General features: G+C 46.2%; 8 protein-coding genes across 8 annotated transcripts; 6 read left to right on the top strand and 2 right to left on the bottom strand.

Annotated features, from left to right (window-relative positions):
* Positions 1–509: 509 nt before the first annotated feature.
* Positions 510–1,496, top strand: N7459_010099 (alpha/beta hydrolase; the record flags this gene model as incomplete). Its single annotated transcript, XM_056949267.1, has 1 exon — positions 510–1,496. The coding sequence occupies one exon, from the start codon at positions 510–512 to the stop codon at positions 1,494–1,496; it is 987 nt and encodes a 328-aa protein (XP_056795200.1).
* Positions 1,497–1,520: 24 nt separating this feature from the next.
* N7459_010100 (fungal specific transcription factor domain-containing protein) lies at positions 1,521–3,359 on the bottom strand (the record flags this gene model as incomplete). The annotated part of the gene is made up of 1 exon (XM_056949268.1): positions 1,521–3,359. One exon carries the CDS (start codon positions 3,357–3,359, stop codon positions 1,521–1,523), a length of 1,839 nt encoding a protein of 612 aa, XP_056795201.1.
* Positions 3,360–8,882: 5,523 nt separating this feature from the next.
* On the bottom strand, positions 8,883–12,118 carry N7459_010101 (uncharacterized protein; the record flags this gene model as incomplete). Its single annotated transcript, XM_056949269.1, has 5 exons — positions 8,883–9,426; positions 9,894–9,912; positions 10,103–10,477; positions 10,530–11,078; positions 11,122–12,118. 5 exons carry the CDS (start codon positions 12,116–12,118, stop codon positions 8,883–8,885), a joined length of 2,484 nt encoding a protein of 827 aa, XP_056795202.1.
* Positions 12,119–12,470: 352 nt separating this feature from the next.
* N7459_010102 (uncharacterized protein) lies at positions 12,471–12,940 on the top strand (the record flags this gene model as incomplete). The annotated part of the gene is made up of 3 exons (XM_056949270.1): positions 12,471–12,586; positions 12,636–12,656; positions 12,706–12,940. The coding sequence occupies 3 exons, from the start codon at positions 12,471–12,473 to the stop codon at positions 12,938–12,940; spliced, it is 372 nt and encodes a 123-aa protein (XP_056795203.1).
* A 699-nt stretch (positions 12,941–13,639) lies between these two features.
* Positions 13,640–14,267, top strand: N7459_010103 (uncharacterized protein; the record flags this gene model as incomplete). Its single annotated transcript, XM_056949271.1, has 2 exons — positions 13,640–13,675; positions 13,941–14,267. The coding sequence occupies 2 exons, from the start codon at positions 13,640–13,642 to the stop codon at positions 14,265–14,267; spliced, it is 363 nt and encodes a 120-aa protein (XP_056795204.1).
* Positions 14,268–19,590: 5,323 nt separating this feature from the next.
* On the top strand, positions 19,591–20,613 carry N7459_010104 (uncharacterized protein; the record flags this gene model as incomplete). The annotated part of the gene is made up of 1 exon (XM_056949272.1): positions 19,591–20,613. The coding sequence occupies one exon, from the start codon at positions 19,591–19,593 to the stop codon at positions 20,611–20,613; it is 1,023 nt and encodes a 340-aa protein (XP_056795205.1).
* Positions 20,614–21,692: 1,079 nt separating this feature from the next.
* Positions 21,693–22,276, top strand: N7459_010105 (uncharacterized protein; the record flags this gene model as incomplete). The annotated part of the gene is made up of 2 exons (XM_056949273.1): positions 21,693–21,864; positions 21,915–22,276. The coding sequence occupies 2 exons, from the start codon at positions 21,693–21,695 to the stop codon at positions 22,274–22,276; spliced, it is 534 nt and encodes a 177-aa protein (XP_056795206.1).
* A 1,773-nt stretch (positions 22,277–24,049) lies between these two features.
* On the top strand, positions 24,050–25,235 carry N7459_010106 (uncharacterized protein; the record flags this gene model as incomplete). Its single annotated transcript, XM_056949274.1, has 3 exons — positions 24,050–24,581; positions 24,644–24,829; positions 25,141–25,235. The coding sequence occupies 3 exons, from the start codon at positions 24,050–24,052 to the stop codon at positions 25,233–25,235; spliced, it is 813 nt and encodes a 270-aa protein (XP_056795207.1).
* Between the last annotated feature and the right edge of the window lie 605 nt (positions 25,236–25,840).

Genomic DNA, 25,840 nt, shown 5'->3' on the forward strand with positions numbered 1-25,840 from the left:
CCTTCCTCTCAATCACAGGCGCTCAACTTTCCAAACATGGAATACTAGTACATCAGGCTGGTACTTTGGACCACGAAAGACAGCTGGACCAATGACGCGGCAACATTCAACCAAAACAGTGGGTACTTCGCTAGCCCATGCGGATCAGAATTGAGGATTGGATATCAGCGTTACTAAACGAGCACTTTTGTATAAGGTCCACGGCTTATTTGCCCTTGATTGGTCTATCGGCGTTAGGCCCTACCTGACCCGCTTTTATCGGCGATAAATTGTAGAAATACGAAAACGGAGTTAGTCACGCTAATATGATTGGGAATTGTTCTGCTGCCCATTGAATCTAATGCGTCATAGGTTTCTGTGAAACCTACAATAAACCGATGTGAGGCCATGACCACGGCATAACGCCGATGGCTTTAGGTTATTTAAGCCCAGCCAGATTCGTCGCCTTGAGAACATCAAGATCCTCTCAGTCAAACCTCATAACCAGACTTCCCTGAATCGAATTCAAAATGCCTTCTCATGGTCAATACAACACTGAAAGAGTCAAATATCCTTCTCATGGGGACACTGTCGCCGGGATTCTCTTTTATCCCACAAATGTCACGGAACCACCCGGTGTTGTTATAACTGGCCCATATTCTTTTGTGAAAGAGCAAGCGCCGTTGCAATACGCAACCCGTCTCGCAGATGAAGGTTACGCAGCTCTGATCTTCGACCCTCGCACCGTTGGTGAAAGCACCGGCCAACCCCGACGACAAGAAAACCCGAAAATGAAAAACGAGGACATGGTCGCAGGCCTTGACTATCTATCGGCACGCGGCGATGTCGATCCATCTCGGCTCTTCTTAGTCGGTATCTGCCAGGGCGGCCCGGAATCCTTGGATGTGGCATCCTACGACGGCCGAGTTGCAGGCGTGGCCTCTGTCTCTGGATACTACCGAGACCATGAAACCGACATTTACATGATTTGCGCTGGATGTGTTGCATGGTCGCCTGGTGCAGACATAGCGGCGATGAAAATGCCCACTCCCGAACAGGGGGAAGCCCTGTACAAAGCCCGGCTTGAACGAGCTAAAAAGGCCCGTGAATTGTACAACAAGACCGGGGAAGTGGTGTACCAGCCGCTGGTTGATCCGAAGGCCGCTGATCCTGATACAGGGTCGCTGGCCGGTCTTCCGGGGCCAGTTGTTTGGTCCTGGTATGGACCGTGGACACTGAAGGGATTTGAAAACCGATACGCAGTGATGAGCGACTTGGATCACTTTGACTATACCACCGTACCTGGCGTGGCGAAGCTGAACAAGCCAGCGCTGCTGATCCACGGCGACAACTGTATGAATGCGGCGGCCGCGAAGCGCCACTACGATTCCATTCCCACAAGTCAGAAAAAGTTGATCTGGAACAACGAGGTTTCCCACTTCCAACACTACGACCAGCCGGATTGCGTTGATCGTAATGTGGGGGATATTGCAACCTGGTTTGCCGGGATCAAATAGGATGCAACTAAGGACATGTACATTTCAATGGTTAAGTCCGTTCATCAAACTCCAAAAGCTGGTATCTGAGAAGTCGCCTTCAAAATTCCATCCATCTGTAATATTGACAGTAAGCGGGTCCAAGGAAAACCTGTCGGGTGTATCTGTGAACGGTACTTGTGTTATTGAAAGATGATCGAATAATAGGTCGTGGGTAGGACGCGGAGGTAGAACGGCATCAAAAGGTTCTGACGGCGCCCTATGAGAAAGATCTGTATCGCTATTGGGCGGGATCCATTCTGGACTGGTGAAAGGTGGTCTAGTGTCTTCAACGATTTCGGAGATGCCGAGCCGATATGCTAAACGACGGTATAAGCTGCAGACAACGCCATGTGCTGACTTTGCCATGAAATTGGATTGGCCAATTATGCTCAGCCTTTGCATCCCCCTTTCAACAACGTCGATACACTCTGTTTGTTGTTCACGATCCTCGTTCGGAACAAGGCAGAGTGCTGCAATGAGAACAATCGCATCGAAAGAAGCATAGACAAAATTAAACACCTTGCGCTGGCGTGGCTCTGACTGCTCAAATAGTCGTTCTTGTGCACGAAGAACGGATCTCCCAGCTTCCAGGGCTTCTGTGCGACTATTGGCAACAGAGAATATGAAGGGTCGATGAAGTGCCAGAATAACAAAGTGGATGAGCGACGATAGTCCATCTCGAGCAACTGGTAACCATTGGCACCCGTGTAATCCATCAAACTTCGTGTCTGGATTTTCCAGACGGCACCAAGAGGGTAAACGTTCTAAGCCTTTTTTGATTGCAGCGCTAATGTGTTCAACAATGGGGTAGTCTTGTGATCTAGCACCGTTATGTTCCAGTTGGTGAATGTCCTTGAAATATCGATAGGCCACATTATAGCCGGCGAGGATGATATCAAATGGTCGAGGGGGTTCGGTCTCGGTCTGCCAATGCCAAAATAATTCTCGCTGCTTTTCCTCATCCTCTATTGTGCGGGCAAAGTGATCGATTTGAATATCGGTGACGATCGGCCGGCCGAGAACGACAGCCATGTGGACGTCCCAAATATGCAAGACCACCCAGACTCTGTGACCCACGAGACTGACCTTTTCTCTCCCGCGCTTCGGCCCCACTGGAGATTGATCAGATACAATTCGTCCGGTATGTAGACCAATCTCCTGTGCGTCGCGGATTGCTGCCCCGAGTGCATGCCAGGCTTCAATAACTTTACCACTGCTTTTCAAGAACGAGGCTCGTAGCAAACCTGCTTGTACAGTGGCGATTGTTATATCCCTTTTCCCCACTAGTGCCAGTAAGTCAGCACCTGTATCGCTATATTCGCCTCCAAGATCATGGAAGGTCATATCAGCCATGGTAATGAGAGAACCGATCATTTCATCATGAGGAGGGTGAAAAAGAAGGGCGTGTGCGAGGACTTGAAAGAGTAGTGCTGGAAACACAACGGTTTCGAGCGCTAATCTTTCGAAGCCCACTTGAAGGTCGGAGTATGATATCTCTCTCCATGCGACCAGGTGTTCCTTGAAGGATTCCTGGTCAAGCAGGTCGTACTGCCAATTGATGTCGGAGAAAAATGTTTGGACCAAGAGGTCGATGCAGGCCTGTGAGGGCAGCTGGCGGACTGCTTCCTTATACTTGCGGTTCGCATCATTTCGGAAAGTGGCCTGGTTTGTGGTACGGGAGCTAGATAAACTAGTGGCCTGACCGCCACACAGCTCAGCAGTATGCAATAGGCTCATGGAGTTGTAATTGCCGTGGCTGGAGTATCCAAAATCTCGAATTTTGTCCTGAAACTCGCTAGACCACTCGGTGTTCGGTTCAGCAGGTTGGCAGATATGAACCATATTCGTGCCACGGCTGGTTTCCGAAGAATCACCCTCACCAGAACCGCTTCGTGTGGCTTGGCAGCCCTTCGGTTCAGCGTCATATTGGCAAAGATTCTGCGGTCGCCAATCAGACAATACGCAAGATTGCTTTCGGAAGTACACATACCTGCGTACCTCGCTTGATACAGTTGCAACATGGGTACTGGCGGTCACACTATTCAACCTTTAGTAAACCTTTGTTGAGCTACCTCCTGAGGTTCCCTACCTTTTGCTTCCGCCGATGGCATTCGGTACATGACACGACAATCCTCTTCCTTTTCTGAGGTTTGCGTTGTCCGCTAATAGAACGTGACTTTGGCATAGGTAGTCTCGGTGTCATATTGCACTGATATCCAGCAGACCTCAGATAACGGTACAGAGAACGATAGAAGGATGATGTATTGTGACGGTGAGGGCCACTGTGGTAGGAGTGTTCAGTGCATGATTTTAGCGCCTATTCTCCGCCGTGCTCACCGCCTACGTCACTCACCTGACACCTAGTAGCACGGATGGTAGTTTTATCATGCTTCCCCTCCTTGATTTAAAGCTACTTTTGCCTCCTGTTCGTTCAGCCAGAGCATCAGTGGCACCTCCACGCCGTCTGAGTCCTTGGTTAGCCCCATACGTGCAAAGTATGCAAAGTATACGAGGCTCGGTGCGGACCATCTCGACACGCTCACGAGCGTGGCCAGCCTGGCGTCGACGTAGACTAGGGCTGGTTGGATTAGGCAGAGAAGCTTTTTGTGCGAGTCATCGAGGTGCTGGAACTAAGACGATCCTCGGCGAGAATCAGCCCTTTACGAAGACGTGTAAGGCCGACCTCCTTTCACGTGGAAGTCTTTGAGTTACAATAGCCAAGCTCGATCTACAGTGACGCCGCAAAGATATTATCAACCGCCCCTCATTTTTTCGTTCCATACTACTAGGTTACTTCGTCAGTGGACAATGATAAATGATCCACCATCGACGACATCAAGTAGCGCACACCTAATGTGTCTCAGAGGTCCTGGTCAGGACCGGATATCGTCTGACGCTTCTCTGTCAAGACCCAATAATTTACTTTTTCAGAAGGATTCAAGGCTAGGGCCAGAGATCTTCCTGAACAAATACCACCAGGTTCATATCATCGAGTCTCACCCGTCGATTTCGGGCGATATTTCTCCGTAGAACATTTCCAGCGGACTCTCTTATCCGTCCCCAGTAAGAACTAGGTGGTAGAGCTAGGTCTTGTTCCGTGTCCTTTGCCACAACCCGGTTGTTTAGTTTTACCCTCCACTCGATCTGGTAATGAATATTAATTAGTTGTTGATCCTCATGTCCTCTAGCACCATCCTGTGGATCCACTTGCCGAAAACCTAGTTGCTCAGACTGTGGTTGGTGAAAGGGCGATGAACGTTCACTAAATATTTGGTCGGGGTCAGGAGTCGAGCAAATTAAGGACGGTGTGCATTCGCGGCCAGGGGTAGGAGCATACGAGGGAGTCTGATCCCATGTATAAGGCAGCTGAGATTGGTAGGTATCGTCATTGCCGAAAGCAGCGTGAGTCATCCCTTCAATGCAGCAGATGCTACTGAGGAGCCTAGGTGTGGTACCATCGCATGTTAGCTGGAACACGATGGGTGCTACAACGCATCAGTTAGGGAAACTCTGTCTGACAGACTGATCAGCAGGATCATGAGTATTCAGTAAGCAACGAAGGGTAACTACTGTAGATCACAGTTCGTGTTGTCAGCGTTCCAAGGTTCAAAGTAAGCACTAGGATTGCCACTTGGACGACGACGTGGTGCAGGAAAGATGACAGCTGGCCGAAGCCGCGAGACTGCTATCCACCAATCATTGTTTGACTTGTTTGCATTGCTATGGAAGATTCTGCCACCTTCGATCACCCAGACGCAAATGAGACACAATGTATGTAACGTTGTTTTGTAAAATCCTGTACTCGTAAAATCGATATTCCGATTGACTTCCAAACTAATACTAGTGGATCTTGGCATTAGGGTTCAGGAAACAATGACAGAGTGTAGGTGGTGACACCGTTTTCCGGAAATACTGTATCAAAAGAAGCAAAATATTCATCCGCAAACCATGTGAAACTAGACTATCAAACTTCGCGAAGAGAATCGCTACATAAGCGGATAGGCTAGCCTACGTCTTAATGTCACTAAATACCAGCTTTCTATTTTACCTTGTCTACTTATTCTTCTATAGACCTGGACTGGTTTTTATAAGTCTTGAATATTTTATGACCTACCCCTAGTGCTACATGCTCCTAGTCGCCCGGGCAACTTGTTAAAATGAGTAAGGCCTGCGGTAACCCTCCGGAATGTCCTAATTTCCCTTTGTTCTCAGTGCATTATCTCCTGGCGATGATTCTGTTTCACCTTCTCCAGCTTCCCAAATTTGTAAATTATGACGAGACTTAGAGAGATAGCGGAAGCGAGCGCAGATGCTATGACGCTTAGGAGTGACATAATTGACCATTCACCACTATGCGCCGTGTAGAGGTTAATAATAGTTGAGAGCAATCCGGCCAGTGAATTCAGCAAAGTAGGTCTGGTATTGTAGTAAGTAAACGTTTGTATAGCGGCTCATGCTATTGGACTTACATTAACAACCGGTTGACGAGCCATATATAATTGTTTTGGTATTCCCAAAACAGCCATGCCATCACGGCCGCTCCCAATGCAAAAAGAAAGCATGCCAACACCAAGAGGGGTGGATTTTGAATAGTGTTCAAAATAGCCTCTCCAGCTTTGTTTCCCTCAAGCGTCCCATTGAGGCTGTCCGACTTTTCAAGAGAAGTGAACGTTCCCGGTAGTACGAGATATCCGGCTAGGAGGATCCACTGCGCGGAACTTGCCAGAATATTATATTTCCATGGTACTTGCTCGGACTCAACAATCATCCGCACATAACGCGTTTCAAGAGATATATGTGGAAACTCTGCTCTGGGAGACTGCATTCTTTATTTTCTGCTTGTGGTTGCACTACTCTGCGAAGATCCTCTAACTTATAGAACTGATTCTGAAACGGGCCTGTCCCCTGAAACGGATCCATGTACCCCTGCTACGGCCATAGGTACGTGCGCCAACTTCCCGTTTGACTCCACGGTTGGAATTCCTGCTCGAATAGCTCAACACCTTCGTGCACCCGCTTACGCACCGAGTCTCTAATTTGATGTCGCACCTGAGTACGCGCAGATACTAGACTAAATGTGAGCTTGATTCCTGTCATCGAACATATAGCGCCATACCAGCAACAAGTATTCTTCCGACTTTGTTCTTGACCTGGTTGTTTATTTGCTCTTCCCAATTGACGAGACCATTATAGACTTTAATCAAGTCATTCTGCCCAATTCGTCGGACAAATTCTCTGGCATCTGACCTGAGCTGATCGTAGACTGTAACATGTAGGATCTATTAAATTAGTAAATCAGGCCTGAGAATCACATATTAGAGCACTCACATGGCCATTGTCTTGTCTGACTAGCATTTGAAGCCAATCGCGCGCACTCTCCCAGTCTCCAGCTTTATCCAGTTGCCATACCAACGAGATCCTTTGCGTACGCACACGAGCTTTATCATGTCCGTCAAGGATCTCCTTTATATATGGTAGTTGGGCAGCGATCCCAATTCCCGTTGCGACCATGAATATTTCCCCATAATCTCCTAGTGCCTCGTTCCTCCAGTTGATAGTCGAGGGTCCAAATGGACCATCAATCCAAGCCCCAATACCCCTATTAGGTTCGATACGCTCCAAAAGTCTCTTAGTAAAGCCGGAGCGTGGGCGAAATAAAATTGAAATTGAACTCGCCCGTCCTATCAGATCATCTTCCCACCAGCTGATTACAAATGGGTGTGCCTGGAAAAGGTAGAAGATACCAATATGTGGTACTCCTATATTAACACGTTCACCTGCACGAACTTGCCAGGGCCGAGGAAGTCTTATGGTTAGACGAGCAACATCCCCAATGAATGGCTGGAGCATCAGTATGGCTGGACTTTTCCCAATAGCCATATTCCGGTAAGCCACACGAGATAACTGTAAGGCTTCAGTAACAGCCACAGTTATAGCGAATAAAAGAGGAAAGACTGCAAATTTTGAACCAGCCGCTCGAGTATGTTGCCATATTGCGTAAACAAGGAAGCCAGCGCAGCCCAGGTGTGTAAGGAGAAAGACCTCGTATACCCTCTTTCGGACCAATGGCAGAATAAGAAGCGAGAGTAGCATACATCCGGACTAAATAAATGTTAGAGAGTATGAAAGGGCTTGAGATTAGGGACTTACTAGTAATCCATAAAAGTCAACTCTGTGAGACCAAGACACTGCGCTTGTCCGAGTAATAATAATAATATGTATTATTGCCTCTATTGAGGCCATAATTGCCAGAGATCTATGTATAAAACCATAGGTGTTCAGAGAAATTCCAAGAAGCCGAGCCCCAAACTCGTATCCTGCGCCCAGGAATAGTGGTACCAAGTTGATTACAGATAAGCGTGCTGATTTCGCGGCTGCCTCTGCATAGGTGTGAATACCGACAAAATTGCAAACGCAATTAGCTGTCATTAAAATGATAAATATAATGAGGTGAAGTCGGGATATCGAATGCAGTCCAAGTAAGCGGCCGTACGATCTTGCATAAACGAGATGATTCAATATAAAGAATCGCACTCTTAAGAACGCAGTTGAAGAAGATAGTTGCGACCCTAACGTTCGGCAACAGCGGGATATTATCAATGATACCATAAGTAAGCTAATAGCCAAGGTATAAACTCCCTCTGGGGAGTTCAGGGGGATTCATAATACTCAGGTTGAACATGATAAACAAGATAGGTTTATAGTTTGTAGATATTTAGAATTCGGTAAAGTAGCAATAGCTCCCTTGATATATCTCCTTCAATATTATATATAGTAATAACTTCTAGTTATTTATCATGCGCTGATTTCAGAAGCTATTCCCTAAGGGTGAGATCTTGGAAGAACCGTTTCAGATTGCCCCCTCAGACTATCCATTTGATCGGCCGTTTGTTTCAGGAACTGTTCTCTAGTGCCAAGGTACTCAAGGAGCCGGTTCAGGTAAGAGGTCGACTTTGAAATTGAATCCGCCCGGGCTTTGTTCATAGTGGAAAAGTTTTCACGACGTATGTTTGGAATAAGTCTCTCCTAGCTAGTTGTAAGTAAAATTATTCATCAGGGCTGTAGGGGATATTCACTAGCTCATTATCAGGGGGAGGCCAATCTTCTGAGGAAGTATAGACAATAGACCGTCCATCAGGGTGATGAAGAGCGAGGTAAACCTGAGCCTGACACAGAAACGCAAGCTCGTGGCTTTTAGATAGGAGTGTAGTCGCTCTTTTCCTATATCGATCGCCTTTCCCCATGTTGATACAAGAATAATAGTGATCGAGAGAGGTAGGAACGAAATATTGCCAGAGGAGAAGTTTGATTCTTACGGATCTAACATAAAAGGCCTAGGACTTGGAGCCGTTTTAGGGAGCCGTTTTAGTCTGCTGTTAGGCAAGCTCGCTTGGATCCCGAACTGCCCGTGTCTTCTGACCCCCTCCTGCGCCGCTTCCCCCATGTGAGGCCATTAGCCCCAATGACATCACAGCTACCACACGGTATCGTACTGGATCCGTGCTGATCAATACCAAACGGAGATCGTAAGCCCTGCTTTGCAGCGACTGAGGCCATTGTACTTGGAAACCCCGAGATCCTCCAACGTCTTTTCGAACTTGTTTGTAAATATAGATTGATCTTGCAGTCGACGTGGGACACAAGGAAAGATATCGGATAGCGGTATAGGCCGCAGTGGCAAATATCAGTTATACCTCCAAAATGACAAATAACCCCACTGTCTGATGCGTAGTTTAATCCTTCTGGATGAAGGCGCTGGAGGGCTTGGACGACCTTCTGTGCTGAACCCCGGCAGCGTATAATACCATGACATCGGAAAGGATTCACAGGGTTATCCGGTAAATCGAGAAGTGTAAAGTAGAAACTGGAGATCAGCAGCATAGTTGCAGCTTCACGAGCCCTCCGGGCGCTTCCGGGTTGGAATAATAGATTGCGATAATCATCAATGGCGTCAACAGCATCAATAGAATTCGGCGTGCCCTTGAGCGACACGTTTAGTCTATGCAGATCAAGATCATTTGCCTGGCTCTCCATTCTCTTCCAATCATATTCTGTATCCAACGTCGACATCCATGCATCAAACCCACGGCGTAAAAAGCTATCTCGAAAAATATGGCGGAAGTGTGGGGTCTGATCATGGGGGTCGTCGACTACCCCAGTACCTAGTGATAATATCTTAATAGATTCGCCAAATTTGGGCCAAATATCTCGGGCTATGTCGCACGCGATACCGCCGGCAAAGTTGTGCTTCAATCCGCCATCCTGGAAGGAGCCTATTCCCTGCAAATCGGCAGGGGTAAAGTAACTATTTGGCGCTTTGGTCAGCTTGCGCCTTAGGCTAATGCAAACTACTGCAGGGCTAGTCGGAAAACTCACAAAGGCGCGGCGGCGGTTGCTCTGCCCCTATATTTCTTTGTTAGCAGGGTGGAAGTAGTTATTTGTAAACCCGGATCATACGCATCCCGCACGGTCGGCTCATAGTCGGTATCCGGCCGTATTATTGTGTACCCTATCAATTTTAGCCGTTGCTCATGAACTAGTCATGCTGGTACACCAACCAGTCCGATCGCCAATATTTTGATCACGATTAAAGTTTCCGATCACGAAAGTACCGGCGTCCTTGGAAATACTCGTAGTCACCACACCCACTTTTGGCCCAGAGCGCAGTGGCCCTGGTGGATCGTCCCTGCTACTCCCAAATACGCGCCGGTGGGAACCAAAAGCAGCTTGCAACGCGGAATCGAAGACCTTGGAATCATAGCAGCTATCATAAAGCAGCCATTGAACCCACTGAACGACCTGTCTAAGGATAGAAGTATTTGCGTGGACGTGGTCAAGTAACATGAGCAACCTTGAGTGACGTCTCTCACGGAAAATCTGGCAGGCTAGCTCATCAAAAGTGGTAGAGCACTTGCGAACACTCCATGACATTATAAACAGTCCCAGAACTATTATACCACCTAGGTACCAGTTTAATAATTAATACGCGCCTTGACGTACTTTGACACTCACCTGCACTAGTCCCAATAGCGAGATCGACTACTTCTTGGATTGTGCAAGGATATAAGTGCTCCTGTACTAAACCAAGGAACTCCAATGGGATTACCCCCCTAACACCACCCCCGTCGATAGCTAGGATTGTAGGACTCGAGGTTGGCGGAAGCATGTCCACAATAAGGGGCCTTGAGTAAAGGCAATAAATACACCCTTTTATAGTAAATCGATACTCCACCCCAGGAGTCGGATTCCCGAATACTTGCGCACAGCGGTCGCATAACGTATGACCACACGCGAGCACATGTTGAGCGGTACGGAAAAGACAATAGAGGCAAATTGTGTTGCTCCTCAAGCGACAAAGTTTACCACTCTCGGACATCATTTGCTCCTTTCGTAATTGCGCAGCTGTTTTCCCTTCGAGCTGGAAGCGCTCGAAAAAGGTAGAAAAGCTATTCTCAATTAGTACTAGGATCTCCTCTAAGTCCGCCCGGGAGCGCGCGTATTTCCGATATGCTCCAAGAACACCATTGCGGTATAACCGGAAAACCTTATGAGGATCGAGAGCTATCCATATTAGCTTCTGTTCCCAATGTAGGTAAAGACATACCTATCATCTCTGGCACATAATTGTCCATAAATAAAGCCGAAGAAATAGTTGGGCCTAGGTCCTCTGGTTGAAAGCCCACCCTCCTGCCAATCTCCAGGTAGTGCGCAAGATGAGACTTCAACGCCGGAGAAACAGGCCGATTCTCTCTAGTGACTGTGACTAGATCGAATGGGTCACTGATATGCCCTAATGTATGCTGGAGCACGGATTGATATAATGCTAGCATATGTTTTCCACTAATGCAAGCATGGTTGGCATGACGGACAGCGTATATGACGTCTAAATGCCGAAGAATTGTAGCCTTAGCTTTTTCATGCTGTACAGCTGGGGAAACTTCGCGGGGACCTAGGTCGATTGTCTCTATGCCCGAGAAAGATGCCGTGTATGTAGCATTTTCAAAGTTCTTTTCAATGCTCACCGGTAGGCAAGTATATCTGCTACCGGGGAGATTTAAAAAGAGAATAACTTTCGGACGAACACTCGGAGGAAATGTGGAGGCAGATCCAAGCTCTGAACATTGAGACAGGAATTCAGTTGCACTGGAAACGGCCGAGTCGTCATCAATAAAAATGCAAACAAGATCAGTAAAGAAGAAGATTAAACGTGCCCATAAGGCCGTGATGATACTTCTCGGCCAAGTATTCCAGGTGATGGGGAGACTTGCTCCGCTACCTAGTCGTGGCAAAGGTCGATCACCAGAGGGGATTGATCCATCGGCAAACAAAATAGGCCGACCGCCATTCAGCGATGCGATGTCGTATCGAAGTTTGATATGTGCAGACGAAGGTCGTCTTTTTATATTATTCATTGGGAACAGCTTTTGGAGGTAATTTTCCCTGGCTTTTCCGCCTAGAAAGACACAAAAGGACGGGTGTTGTTCGCTAGGATTAGGTAGCTCGGCTATGACTCGCTGGAGTCGTCCGTAGTCCAAGACGGCGGGTCTTGAATCATCGCCGACTCCGGTATGTAGCCAGGATACATTCTGATGATTTTGCATTTTGATTACCGCTTGATAGAGTTGTAATTCAAGTGAACAAGTACGTAGTGTATATATACGATGTATGCGCCGTTTCAGAACAGCTAGATAAAACTACCGGGCGAAAAATTCCATCACCCTGGCTGACCTAGCGCAGCGGAAACTGACTGTGCCATCTACTAGACAGGGGTGCGTCTCAGTTCCGGGATTCTCATAGAGCCAATGAACTACATCTCATATCCAACACCAACTAGCCCGTTCTGAAAAGCTGGCACTGACTGTGCTTATAAAAAGGTCCACATCTACTACCCCTCTTGCTCCGATTCAAAGAGCTATGTCTCACTCAAACGAACAGAACATATTTGATCTATACATGGACGACTGCATATGGACCGATTTACTTGATGAGGACTTCATCTCTTCTTTGATGGAGGATGACATTACGACTGTTTCCTCTCACCAGCAAGAGGAACATATGAATATAGACGTGTATGTCTCTTGTTGTATAATACTTCAAATACAGAACTAACTTGAACAGCCCCCAGCCAATGTCCTCTATGTATGACCCGAATTAATATCATATCCTCTTTTTTAACTAATAGAAATAGCAATTCCCAGGGCATGATTGATGATACTGCCGCAGCCGATGCTGTCTCTTCCTCCCTAAAAGCCCTCGAAGTGAGAGTCCAGGAGCTTTATAGACAATTGGACCTCATACAGAAATCGGTCGACCGTACTGCGGATTCCGTTGAGACACTTCAGGGCATTCTTAATGATGTTTTGAAACGAGAGCTGGACACAATCGAGAAGTTCAAAGACTTAGCGAATCACTTTGTTGCATAACTATCTAGCTCAAATATTATTCCCGCTCCTATATCTCGCTAATAATATCTTTGGAACCAATATTCCACAAGTCCAAGTAGCGTGTCTCAGACTCATGCAAACGCGCGGCAGTTTGAGCAAGGGATTCCTCCATAAGGTGGAACATTTCGGTCATATTTTGTTGAAATCGGAGAAATATCTGCTTTGTTTCCTTATGCCATTGGATCTCAGCTCTGAGGTAGCTCATTTCATATGCAACACTTTCGAAGTATTGTTTGGAATAAGGCGAGAGCCTCTTTGAGTGTTGCAATCGGGAGGGCAGCCTTTCAAGGTTTGAGGATGTACCTCCACAGCGAAGGATATGATGGTCTGCGGGGGTGATTTCCTCGGAAATCGGTTCAAGTTGATGGTTGTAGTGTTGGTCCATAGGTGGGGAGTAGCAGATTGGTAATTCCATTACTTGATGTCATAATTCAAATGGAAATACAAGGCCACCATTTTATTATAAGGAGGATGAGCGGGTCTGGCGCTGATTTCGCTGCGCACTTCGTGCGGGGTGACATTAGGTTCCAAAATGATGTCGCATATATGCGGCAGCACCTTCTCTCAGAGCCAATTTTGACGCTCTGTAGAGATCAGTTTTTGGATCTTCCTAAGTATTAATAATAAGGGGGTGTATCCTCAGTTCAGTACCCCCAAAAGCCTCCACTATCTTAAACAATGTCTGCTAATCCTAGTGATATCTCGCACTCCAAGGTAGGTTTTGACCATAACGATGTGAAGACGCTGCTTACGGATAGACCAGGAGAGTACCATGTGCAGGCTGATAGAGAGCCTTTTCAACCATCAAAAGGAGTCTAGAAACTATCAAGGACATTTGGAATTTAGAATCAGGTGTGATTCTATAACCATCCAAAGCCTACGAGCTTATTGCGTACAACTTGAGAAGGTAGCCTCCGGATTACAGAGCACTCGTTCCCAACATGAGGCTTCTGCACAATATACATCCAACTTATGCCAGGCTATGGCTCGAGACCTCGACCTCGAAAAAGGCAAGGTCAGAGAATTGGAGTCACTTCTTAATGAAGTGACTCCTATGGTTGAATCGTTGCTTCGGCGCCTGAGTGATGACCGATCGTCGGATGATAGGAAAAGGATAGAGGAGCTTCAAAAAGAGAATCAGAGTCAGCAATCTTTGATTCTTTTGCTGCAGTTAGTGGTTGCTGAGCGAGAGGAAAAGGTTCGGGACCTCAGGGCCGTTCTGGAAGGCGCGAAAGTTTGGTACGATCACACTGAAGAGTATGCTCAAGACGAAGACGAGGCTTCTGTGGAAATCATAACAGACTAGTAGTCAGCTTCAGCATGTGCTGCATATAGCCTACACCTACTAGGACTTTAAGATTTTCTTCCTTTTTTTTATTTACTTGTTGGTTTCCCTATTCTGAGATCTTTTCCGTGCTATCATGGCTCTTAGCTACGTGATCAATAATGGATGTCGATCAACCAGTTCTTGGCATCCGTCTATTCCTTTTACCAACTAGTGTGGGATGCAATGTGATGAGATGTAGGTGTATCTTCCGAGTGGATCCCGAGGGCGTTTAGATGCTTTGTTCCTGGTTGGTAGTTCTGGCCGTTGGTGAGGTTATATGGCTGGAACGATATGACGAACCAGTTCTTGGCATCCGCTTTATTCCTTTTACCAACTAGTGTGGGATGCAATGTGATGAGATGCAGGTGTATCTTCCAAGTGGAGCCCGAAGGCGTTTCGATGCTTTGTTCCTGGTTGGTAGTTCTGGCCGTTGGTGAGGTTATATGGCTGGAACGATATGACGAACCAGTTCTTGGCATCCGCTTTATTCCTTTTACCCCCTAGCGTGGAATGCAACGTGGTAATATGCAGGTGTATCTTCCAAGTGGAGCCCGAAGGCGTTTCGATGCTTTGTTCCTGGTTGGTAGCATTGGTCGTGGATGAGGTCATATGACCGGCACTATATGTGGCCATCCCTGTCGACAGATACCAAAAATGGCGAGATACCGCAAAGTGGTGGTACTTTACCTAATTTAACTTAGCGTTAAAGTTTCAGGTCATAATTGCTTCTGTCCTGTCCGCGCCTGTTCTTTACGCTCTGTATCGTGCTCGTATCGATTGGTCTCGCTGAGTTCGCACCGAAGGCCTCTGTTTCGACTTTGGTTTAGGTTCGGTCTGATAGCCGTGATACGTAATAAAAATGCGTGTCACTATTCCTACTCGTGCTGGCTCGCTGGTAATGCTCAGTCTAACCTTCAAGATTAGTATACAGGTCTGTCGCCACTGGTCCCTTTCTTAGGGAGATCGTCTTTTGGTTGTACTACAAGTAGCACCCTAACTATACTTTGGAACCTAAAATAGCGAAGGGTATGCGATTCCTACCAAAAGTCTACCAAGCTTGAACTATTTTCTTCTGCAACGTCTTAGCTGTCATTGACATATTCTGTTATTAGAGGTATTAGAGCTTGAGACTCTTCTGAGCCGATGTACGTCAGGACCTCCTCTTCTGACTACGGCGTTTTTCTGACAAATAGAGGGACAGTTCAGGCAAAGAGCTAACTAAGGGAAGATCATGGTGTCCGAGATCAAAGCCAAGGTTTTCTGGGAGACCACGGTTTTCGTGGAGGGCCATTTTCCTTTAGTTGTTTAGCTACTATTTAATTTTCACGCTTTGAATGAAATGAAAATACGCCTTGTTGGAGTCAAGTAAAGTAGCTAGGTTCTACTTCACATAGTTTCCGTATTCTCAAGAAGGTGAAATGAGAAATAGCCCCGCTCCATGGTCTCACACATCCTCTGGCATTCAGTGTACAAAACCCAAAATTCCCATTCTTGTCTCGCCCATGAGATTTTCCGGTTAAAGTGCATTTGATTTTTTTTCTTCCAGATGACGTGAAGTTGGGCCTCAGGGGAATAGTGGCCTTTCCCAAGCGCGCATTGTTGACAGAGAGTATAGACATTTATACGTCTTTTGGGTGGAAGCAGAAAAGCCCAAATCTTCGTAGTATATAGGCCGGGGAAATGATGCACTATATTGATGTCCACAGGAAGCGAACAGTGCTCCTCACATGACACACATTTCCAGGTAATATTTCCTCTCATTCTAATAATAGTTAGCTAGAGTATCTTGAGGTACGTCCGGACTTACGCGACGTAGCGGGTTTCAGTTGCTAGTAATATTTGCTTTAAGCAATAATAGTAAACTCCTTAGGAAAGAGTTCTCTAATTTATCAGCAATTTGTCGGGGCCGGATCTGTTTCAAACAAGAGAGCCGGTTTTGGATCCTTCCTCTGCATTCCCCACATCAGTTCCCGCTGTGGGTGGCGCCGGATCCTGAACGGGAGCAGTACGTCAGATTATATCTCAGCCCCCTTTGGGCATCATTAGGGGAAACAGCAACTGCAATGTCTTCTTGCAATATGGCTTCTTATTTGCCTGCTGAGATAATGGAGCTGATTATCAATAATTTGTCTTTGTCGTCTATTGCTGCCTTGTCTCTTGTGAATAGAAGGTGTAGGGCTGTGGCTATTCCTCTGCTTTTTCGAAGAATCAAAATTCCCTTCTCTTTAAGAGGATTGGATAATCTTAGCAGGTTATCCCACTCACCACTCGCAGTCAATGTGAGAGTCCTCCATTATGAAGCATGTGAACTTCTCGATCCTTGTATGTTGAGGATGCATGATGTACCGCAAATAGACTAAATTTCCTAGGTATCAGCTACTTCGATTATTTCAGTACCTGCGTGTATACATCTGAAGAATATTTTCGAGACAGACAGGAAAGTGAATTGATTTCCTACGGTCAGGTGCTCTCGTACACTGAATTACATGCTTCCTTGAGTAGTCTTTCTCAGGAGCAACAAGCGATCTTGCGAGACAGAATTGACGTCCGTATTATGAGTGACTCTATACGGAGGTTTCGGTATCTATCAACCGTGATACTTTCGTTCGACAACTTGCCTCAAAACAAATGTTTAGGATTTACGAGTCAACTGTTCATTGACTGGGAAAGATCGTACTCGACTCATTTTCATACCATCCTCAAGGCAATGAACTCTGCTAATGGCGAGGGAATTCTAATCAAAGGTCTCGAAGTTTTTGGTTTCTATGCTAGCTTGAATACCGCATGCACACTTCTGACATTGGCTAATAAGGCTATGGCCAATGTAACCCATCTCAAACTTGTTGATAGCGTGGCACTTTTCCAGTTTCTATTGGCAGCTAATCTCCCCCGCCTTAAACGGTTATGTGTGTGTGATTGCTGGCTCATAGGCAGGGATCTGGAACATTTTGTACAAAAGCATTTGGTCAAAGAATTGTCTCTAGAAAATATATCTCTGCCAAAGGATGTATTCTTGGAGAAGCACTCAATTTTGATGTATATTAGGGCTCTGCAAGGATCACAGAAGACCGGAAAGTGGAAAACTGCCGACGTCTTACGGGGCTGAAAACAAGTCGGTTTGCTCTATATGTGTACTAGCAGCATGTTGAATTTATTTCTCTGGGTGGGGGGCTAGAAATACACTGTATGTATATGTAGAGCGAGATGCTCGAGAACCTATGCACCGGCTAGATATATTTACTTTAAGCAACCTCCGGGAGACTAGTGTCTGGGTGGACTATACTGTCTGGGGGGACTCTAGTGTCTGGGGGGACTCTAGTGTCTGGGTGGACTCTAGTGTCTGGGGGGACTATACTGTCTGGGGGGACTCTAGTGTCTGGGGGGACTATACTGTCTGGGTGGACTCTAGTGTCTGGGGGAACTATACTGTCTGGGTGGACTATACTGTCTGGGTGGACTCTAGTGTCTGGGGGACTATACTGTCTGGGGGGACTCTAGTGTCTGGGTGGACTCTAGTGTCTGGGGGGACTATACTGTCTGGGGGGACTCTAGTGTCTGGGTGGACTATACTGTCTGGGTGGACTCTAGTGTCTGGGGGGACTATACTTTCTGGGTGGACTCTAGTGTCTGGGGGGACTATACTGTCTGGGTGGACTCTAGTGTCTGGGTGGACTCTAGCCTGGTCGGGCTTGAATCTCGTTTAGGGCCTGCTTATATAATGTACTGGTGGGGCAGCTCCGTTTCAGATCTATCTTTATAAATGTCTCTCGATACTTTACTTCAGATACTACCACACAAATGGAGATTGAACAGTCACTGAGCGATAGGGCTAATAGATTAGCCTACGAACGTCTTCAATATTTTAAAGGCCGTGCCGTCGTCAACTTCAAATTTTTCCAATTCGAGGTCCCAGGTAAAAGACACTTGAGTCAGAAAAATGTTGAAAGACTTTTATCTATTTTCACAATTGAAGGATGCGGCAATCTGGAACCGGAGCACCGTATTGCGGTTTTGGTCAATTCGAATATTTTGGAGCAAGCATTGGCTTCTTCGGGCATCTCTTCAGAGACTCTTTTGAACCCCACCACTCAGCCACGATTAGTATTCGAAGGCAACCAACAGCTTCAATGTCTCTATGGGATACATCGAGTAAAAGCGGGAGAAGCATTTGGGAAAGACTGTTGGCTAACGGACATTTATCTTGATGGTATGCAATATTCAAATATTGGATATAATTGTGTCTAACATTAGTAGATCTCCCTCGTGAATCTCTTACTCAGCTACAGGAGGAGTCTTCGAAGAGTTTACAACTTACCGATGGAGAAATTTATCGTACGCTCAGACAACATCAAATTCACCATAACTTTGCGCAAGAGCAAAAGTGGTGGGCTAAATTTGAATCAGAGGGGCGGCGAAAGGATATTCGCCGCCTTCAGCGTATTAAGCTCCTTGTTCAAGCATTTGACAAGCTACTTCCATATATCGGACTGTGGGAGCCCCTTAAATGCTCGCAAATTGAGCGACTTCTCGGCTTCAAATGCCACGACGTAAGTGTCTTGTATTCTACGACGTCATAGCGAACTAACAATTTTAGATTATTTACCACTATTTGTCTGATATTCACCAGAAATGGTCACAGCTTTTTACAGCAGACAAAGCTCCTTTGGTTGACCCTACTTCTGTCAGGCTCATAGAAGGATTAATGCCCACATATTCGCTTAAAGACCGTGTCCGAATAGAAAATCTGATGCGAACAAACCAGTTATTTCCTCTGGTAACAGCAATAGAGGCCAGAGAAACCCTACGAGTTCAGCTCATTGCAACGACAGGGAGACTAACATCATTAAATACCCTCTTGCAAGACACACTTTTTCTTTCAGGCCCAGTTAGAGCGCTACATCAGCTCTGTCCCCCGCGGTTCAAAGACTTCACAAGAACAATGCGCCGGCAGTGGACTCAAAAAGGAGGGACCACCACTAAGATACAGATATCGGAGCATACTTTTCGACATGGATGGAGCTCTGATATGTCATTTGCAATTGCTTTGATGCAACTGTGGCTTTTCGGATTGAGGCATTTCGTCAAACCCCCATCCCGAGGCCAGCCAAAACTAGCCTCTAGAAGCCTTCTTGTGCCAATAAATCTTCACAGGTTAGCTCTTTTATCCAAAGAGTTAGGGTTTTACTCCCCTCAGATTGAAGAGCTATCGCATTCTGGCCCAGATTGCAGTATATCGAAGGATATTATAGAAGGGCTATGTGAGGACGATCTTTGTGTCCTAACATCCCAAGATGTTAGATCAATGTCACAAAAACTCCGATCAATTTTCCAAACCCTCCCTAGTCATGAGCAATGCCCAACTCCGACTCCGAATTTCACCACAGATCAGGCGGACGAAATGGCGACGGTCCGCTTTAACAGCCCTACCCATAGCCAATTTTTGAGGTTAAGGGAGAATCTGTTCTTCGATCAGGTCTTCACCACGCCATATTCAGAAGCTCACTACCCCTCTCCCCTTGGAGTAGTGAGAGATATCTTGGTGTCTTTCTTTGGGCAGTTTCAAATAAACATCGAACCATCAATCATTTCCACCCCAGTCGATCTTGAACCATATCCAAGCGGAACACCAGATGGCATTGATGTTTCAGTGGCCGACAACAGCCAAGCTGCACCTGCCCCTGAGGCTGACGCAAGTCATACCACGGCCACTACATCAGTGGAAGAAACATACAGAGCCCCGGATTTTGGGCCATCTCTATTTGCTGCAGGTTTTGAAGACCCGTCTCAGATCATGCCACTGGACTGCAGACACCAAATATCTCATCACCGCAACCTCCTCGAAATGCTGAAGTTGTGGTATGCTTCACCCAATCCCGCTTTGACTGTGCTGTATATTGCTGACCAGCGGGCGTACTACAAATTTCTCTCCGGGGATAACTGGATACTCAGATCGACCTTGCAAGACCTCACAGACAAGTACAACTTTCTAGTGATTGACAATCAATACGATTTGGTTATGCCTGATGTGAATCAAACGTATCAAAAAGCATTGAACTATCACTTTTTGCTAGCAGCACCAAAGGTTCTACCGTACGTGGAAATAAGAGAAGACCAATCGATTGAAGAAGTGCGTGACTACTTGATGTATTATAATATACACACTGGGAAGCGGAAAGGCGCGATTCACGAAGAGGATTCTAGGGCCCAGAAACGAACAGCACATCCTCACAGCAATGCCGATGGGTCGGTGTCTATGAGAAATCCTGGAGGGCAAGACACTACGAGAACAAGTACGGCAGCGAGTCCATCCGAGGAGGAGCTCTAGAGAAATGGATACGAAAAGCCAAAAAACTATAGTCTACGTATTGTGACGATCCTGTCAGGCACATGGCATGCGAACATATAATCTCCTTCGTCATACTGTCTTCCTTCTTCTTTCTCTCCCTTCTGTCGTTAGGTTTCTCGTTGGAATGCACTTAGTTTACTTCATAGTTTATTGGCTTAACTCTCACCCCTACCGCGAAATTCAGACTGCTAGTGTAACCATCCCTGTGATCTCAGTTTTCAGAGGTAAAAGCTAGCCGCGCTTAAAATGAATCACGGAGAAATATGCCCTAGACCTATTCTCGTGCAGTATAGCTGAAGCAACTGTTAGGTACCTGTTTAATGCAATGATACGCTTTCGATCTCGAGCCACCTACCAGGCTTTAGTAGGAGAAAGTTAAGAGATAATGGTGTTTGCGATTTACTATTTTATAGATAGCTAGTAGATACATCAGAGAGATTGTTTCCCCCTCCATACGCTAATTTAATTCACTTCAGGTCGCGCCCTGTTCTCTGAATTGGCTTCGGATAATACGTGGCCTAGCAGTGTTAGCGCCTTAATTAACTTGGGGATCACTATTGGGATATACCAGATGAGGGGCAAAAAAAGACCAAAACCCTGACGTGTCTGCGTGAAATATAAATACTCGGCCAGTATCTCTGATACGGAGACCAAGGAAGGCATCGGCGCCGCAGATTTTGCTGTATTCGTATAGCTTTTTCTCCAGGCTAAGTCTACGGCGGTCCCTTTTTTGCCTAAGAGACTTCCTCTCTGAAAAAGCCTGCTTTGGGGCTGCCATTCTGATAGAGCCAAAGTTTCGGATAGTTCAATTACAGGGAATTATAGGATGTGTTGCGTTTACTTAAGGGAGTCTCGGATATCTCGGGTATTTTTGTCTAAAGGGACAAAAATGGCTCGGTTAGCTGAGATCCGTTTCAGGTATCCAGACTAGGGCCTAGGCGGTCATCGTTGAGATCCGTTTCAGAGCCTGGCGTCTGAAAGTGAATATAACAAAGATATTTATTCTAATAATATTTATCTACTCCCATTATTCTAATTATCTTTTATATCTCCTAAAGATGCGTCTGTTTCATTCTTTGCTCATCGCAGTATTCTTTGCATCTGTCACGTTTGCCGGTTTCCTCCAAGTCATTGATCACGATGGCCAATGCGAGATATGGTCTAATAATAATTATGGCTGCACAGGCTACTCTGAGTCCTTTGCCTTGCTTAATGGAGCCGATTGTTCAGGTAAGTAGTGCTTGATATTATTCGTTACTTTAATACTAAATTATCCCTAGATCTAAGCAAAGTTATAGATGGCAACCGTCAAGATTACCATTTCCTTCAGGTAGACGCCTGTGGTACAGACAATGAAGGACCTGTTGCGTGGATTCAGGTTGATCAGAATGGCGTAGTCACCTTCTTCAATGAGAATGGTGACAAATCTGCCTGCACACTAGGAAATGGCCTGACGGTTGGCAGCTTATGTAGTGCATCTGTGTTAGATGTCACTAGGACTCTGCCAGTCGTTCCAGCGTCGAAGACATATATTCACTCAGCCTCTATCACACGCCAATATCCGACCTCCCTATCTATTCTGAGTCATGCTTCAACATCAGCTGATGTTACCTATGCTTGCTCTGTTTTCGAAGAATTCTAATCCTGATCTGTGTTAGCTATTATTTTTCTCTCCTTTTGGGTACTTTGTTTTTGATAATACTGAATCAGCAACCTCATCAATGTTAGAGAAGATTTCGAAAACAGTTTATCTGTAGACCCGTATACGTAACTAAGCTGTATTGTTTAGATTAGAAACTTGTATATATTGGGCCTCATTGTCTGATAATTAAGTCATAGAAAATTACCATAGTCTTGGGGTTAAGAAACCGTGGGGAAGATCTGGCTTGATTCCAGCCCGATTCTTGTTCAGATGATGTCCGCTCTCAGGTGTGCCTACAGATAAACTGGACAACAATTAGAAGACTATGTAGAGCATTAAACTATCTCACAAACTATATCGATGTTTACTTTCGGCGTATGTCATAATAGAGTAATATTTATAAACCCATGTCACAGGGAAAGCTGCTCCGAGTACCGGTCTTTACTACCTTAGTCAGCAGCCATTAGGTAACTAATTAGTTAGCCTAACTTAGTCTCCCTGTATCCCTGAATACGAGACTCCTACACCCTGTAACACAGTGTGCCTTAAATTTGCTCTTCGGACAGAAATTGATAAGCAGACAGAGAGTTTGCCAGCCCCGTTTCTCGAACCCATATGTAAATGATAAGTTGGGCATGGCTGGAACAGTGTCCTACAAAAGAGGACCTTAGCTCCTTAATCATTCGGGCGGCTAAAGTAGACGCTTGTTTCCACCGGATGCGCCAGCAGAGATCCACTTTTCAGAGTTCGGGGAGATTGAGTCAGTGCCACATCATGCGCGTAGTCAAGTCGAGAAATATGGCTCACCCTGGGACATTTAGCGGCCCTGCTAGTCTCTAACAGCTCCGTGCCAGCCGTGCACTATTAGAGCCCCGTTGAATCATACCGTGAAATACGGAGTACACCGGCAGGGACAGGGATGTAGAAATTGTCACGCATTCACCTCCTTCCCGAGAGGAGGTGTTCATGTACGGAGTACAACACTATAATTTGTTGACCATTTTTCCTACTGGCCAAAAGCTTTTACACGGTTATCGTGAAATCCCGGGAGCGTATGCAATGTAACGCCCTATTTGATTACCAGGGTGGTGTCAGTAGAGAGCAGGCCTTACTTCGTTGGTTTTCTCTTGAAAGGCGCACTGGCTGGGCAAAATTTGGTGTGAATAGCGTGCAGCCCGGGCCATGGGTCACCCGGGTAAATCAAAAAGGATTTGGTATATTTATTATTGGTCTAGGGCAGTCTGTCTACCTCAGCTCGAGGTCCAGAAAAGCCCTACAGAAATGTCGAGGTATATTAGGATACGGCTTGCTAGAGGGCTAACGCGACTTGCTCCATACCGTATCATTTATTTTAGTACAGGGATTTAAGTTTAGACCACGATCACACCTTCAAATTAGTTGGGGGCAAAGATGTTCCAACCAATTATTATGTGTCTCTATGCGCCGTTGGCGACTACATAGCAGGCCGGAACACCGGAATATCCCCCGTGCTAAGTGGAGGCGCTGCCCCAAAGACACACTTGTCACTGCTGGGCTTGAATGCTCTGCCTGAGCCTATTGGCGGGTAGTTAATTGGGCAGTCGCGATAGAGCTCCACAATAACCTGGTACTTTGTGGGCGACGATCGGCTGGCCGCAGCAATCATTTACTCTACTGTTATCATGTGCTTAAGTCGGACTCTTTTAACTTCGAGGCCGGCTCCCTCCAATCTAATGTCCTTCTGCTATCTTTTTCCATATTTTTATATCCAGCCTCCTGACAAAATTCACAAAAATGCGTCCGAAGAGCCAAGGTCCGGGAGAGAACGCACCTGCAAGCACGCCCAATCCAGAGCAAGACATCGTCACGCGATATTTCAGTCCGCCAGAGGACAAACTGGTCTCCATCCTTGAATTCTTACAGCCATATCAAACTGTGTTGCAAGCCGGTATATACTTGTCGCGAGTTTTCGGACTTCCACTCATCAGCGATATAAAAGCTTCCGGGATTAGTTCGCTATTCAGCAAGTGCGCGCCGCAAATATTGGAGATTGAACAGGCGGAATGCAGTACGGTGAACTGGGTCGATATTTTACGCTCCCCAATATATAACCCCCAGCTACAGGAAAACGGGGAGTACCATGTCCGGATTGAAAAGGCGAACGCACTTGTTATCCTGTCAAAAGATGACCACGACTTTATTGCCACTGGTCTTCCTCGACAGCTTATTGACCCTCAATCATATCCGGGCGATCTGACGTCAGAGATGAATACTGTCAAGTTGGCAATAGCTCAGATATCACATTGGAAAGCTCTAACCGTGGATTGTTCGTACAACTCTATAATTCCCTCGCAAATAATCGATCGCTCTGCTAAGTAACTACCACAGTGACAGAAACAATCGACAATGTACTTGTGGAGCTATCTAAAAGAATGGATACTTTGGCGAAGAAGGACCTTACGTCCGGGCTTCAGCAAAATTCCCCAAATCATGCTGAGATCAGCTCGGATGCGTCAATTCCGGCCGAGAATACAGAGAGCTCTCAAACACCTCAGCAAGGCAAACGAAGAAAGAGTATGTCCCCCTCAGGTACACAAAAGTGTTGCATAGTCACTGAAACCCATAAAGCTCGTACGCATACATGGACAGACGAAGAGACCAGGAACTTAGTTCCGTGGTTCGAGAAGCACCAGTTTCTATCACCAAAAGAAACTAGGCGTCAATATTATCAATTCTCTGGCCAAGACCGAAGCTATTCTTCCCTGCAATCCAAATTATACCAGCAAGGGGCTGGACATTTGTCTAATAAGAGAAAACGGTCTTCTCTTGAGCAACATCCTATCTCGAAGCCTTCTCCAGCCCTGGCGTCTTCTAAACCCAAACAGTTAGCTGGTTCTTCCCAGCTTTCCCTAGCGATGGGTCTCGTTTCTGGATCCTCTTCTCCAAAAAAATGGCAGACTTCAGGACCGATCGCACTTGACACAGTTGAATCGGATAACCAATCATCACAGGCCCCTCAATGTGGCAGGTTGAGTTTACAGGATGCAAACAATAGGCATCAACTGACAGATAAATCAAATACTGCCGGCTCTAACGATCTGGATTCCATTCGGAACACGGTCTGGAGAGGTTCACAGGAGAGAATATACCAAAGAACTGAACCCAAGGCCGGTGCACAAAGCGAAATGGATTACTCCGGCAGTTGCACAAAAGCAGTTCGTGTCAACGTGAAAACCAATTAGACATGGACACATTGCAGAACTCAGGGTTTCCAAATTCTGTAACATTTTCTCCACCTGTCCGTGAGGAATGGGCCGTGACTCACACCACAAGGGGCATTGATAAGCAGATAGTACCATCTGCTAACTGCCAAGATATTGCACTGTCCAGAAGTGAGCCACGGAGCGTCCCAGGATCTCCTAAGGTCAATGGAAACATGATTGAAAATCCACTGTCTTTGGAGACACATCCGGAAGATAAGGCAGGAGACGCGAGTCAAAATAAACGAAGAGAGCCTGTTGGAACCATTGCGATGAGATCATCGGATGTTACTTTGAATCGAGAGCAACAGGCTCATAGCACGAC

The sequence above is a fragment of the Penicillium hispanicum genome, assembly GCF_028827665.1.
Source record: "Penicillium hispanicum strain IBT 35686 chromosome Unknown utg000009l_segment0_segment0, whole genome shotgun sequence".
NCBI classification, from domain to species: Eukaryota; Fungi; Ascomycota; class Eurotiomycetes; order Eurotiales; family Aspergillaceae; genus Penicillium; species Penicillium hispanicum.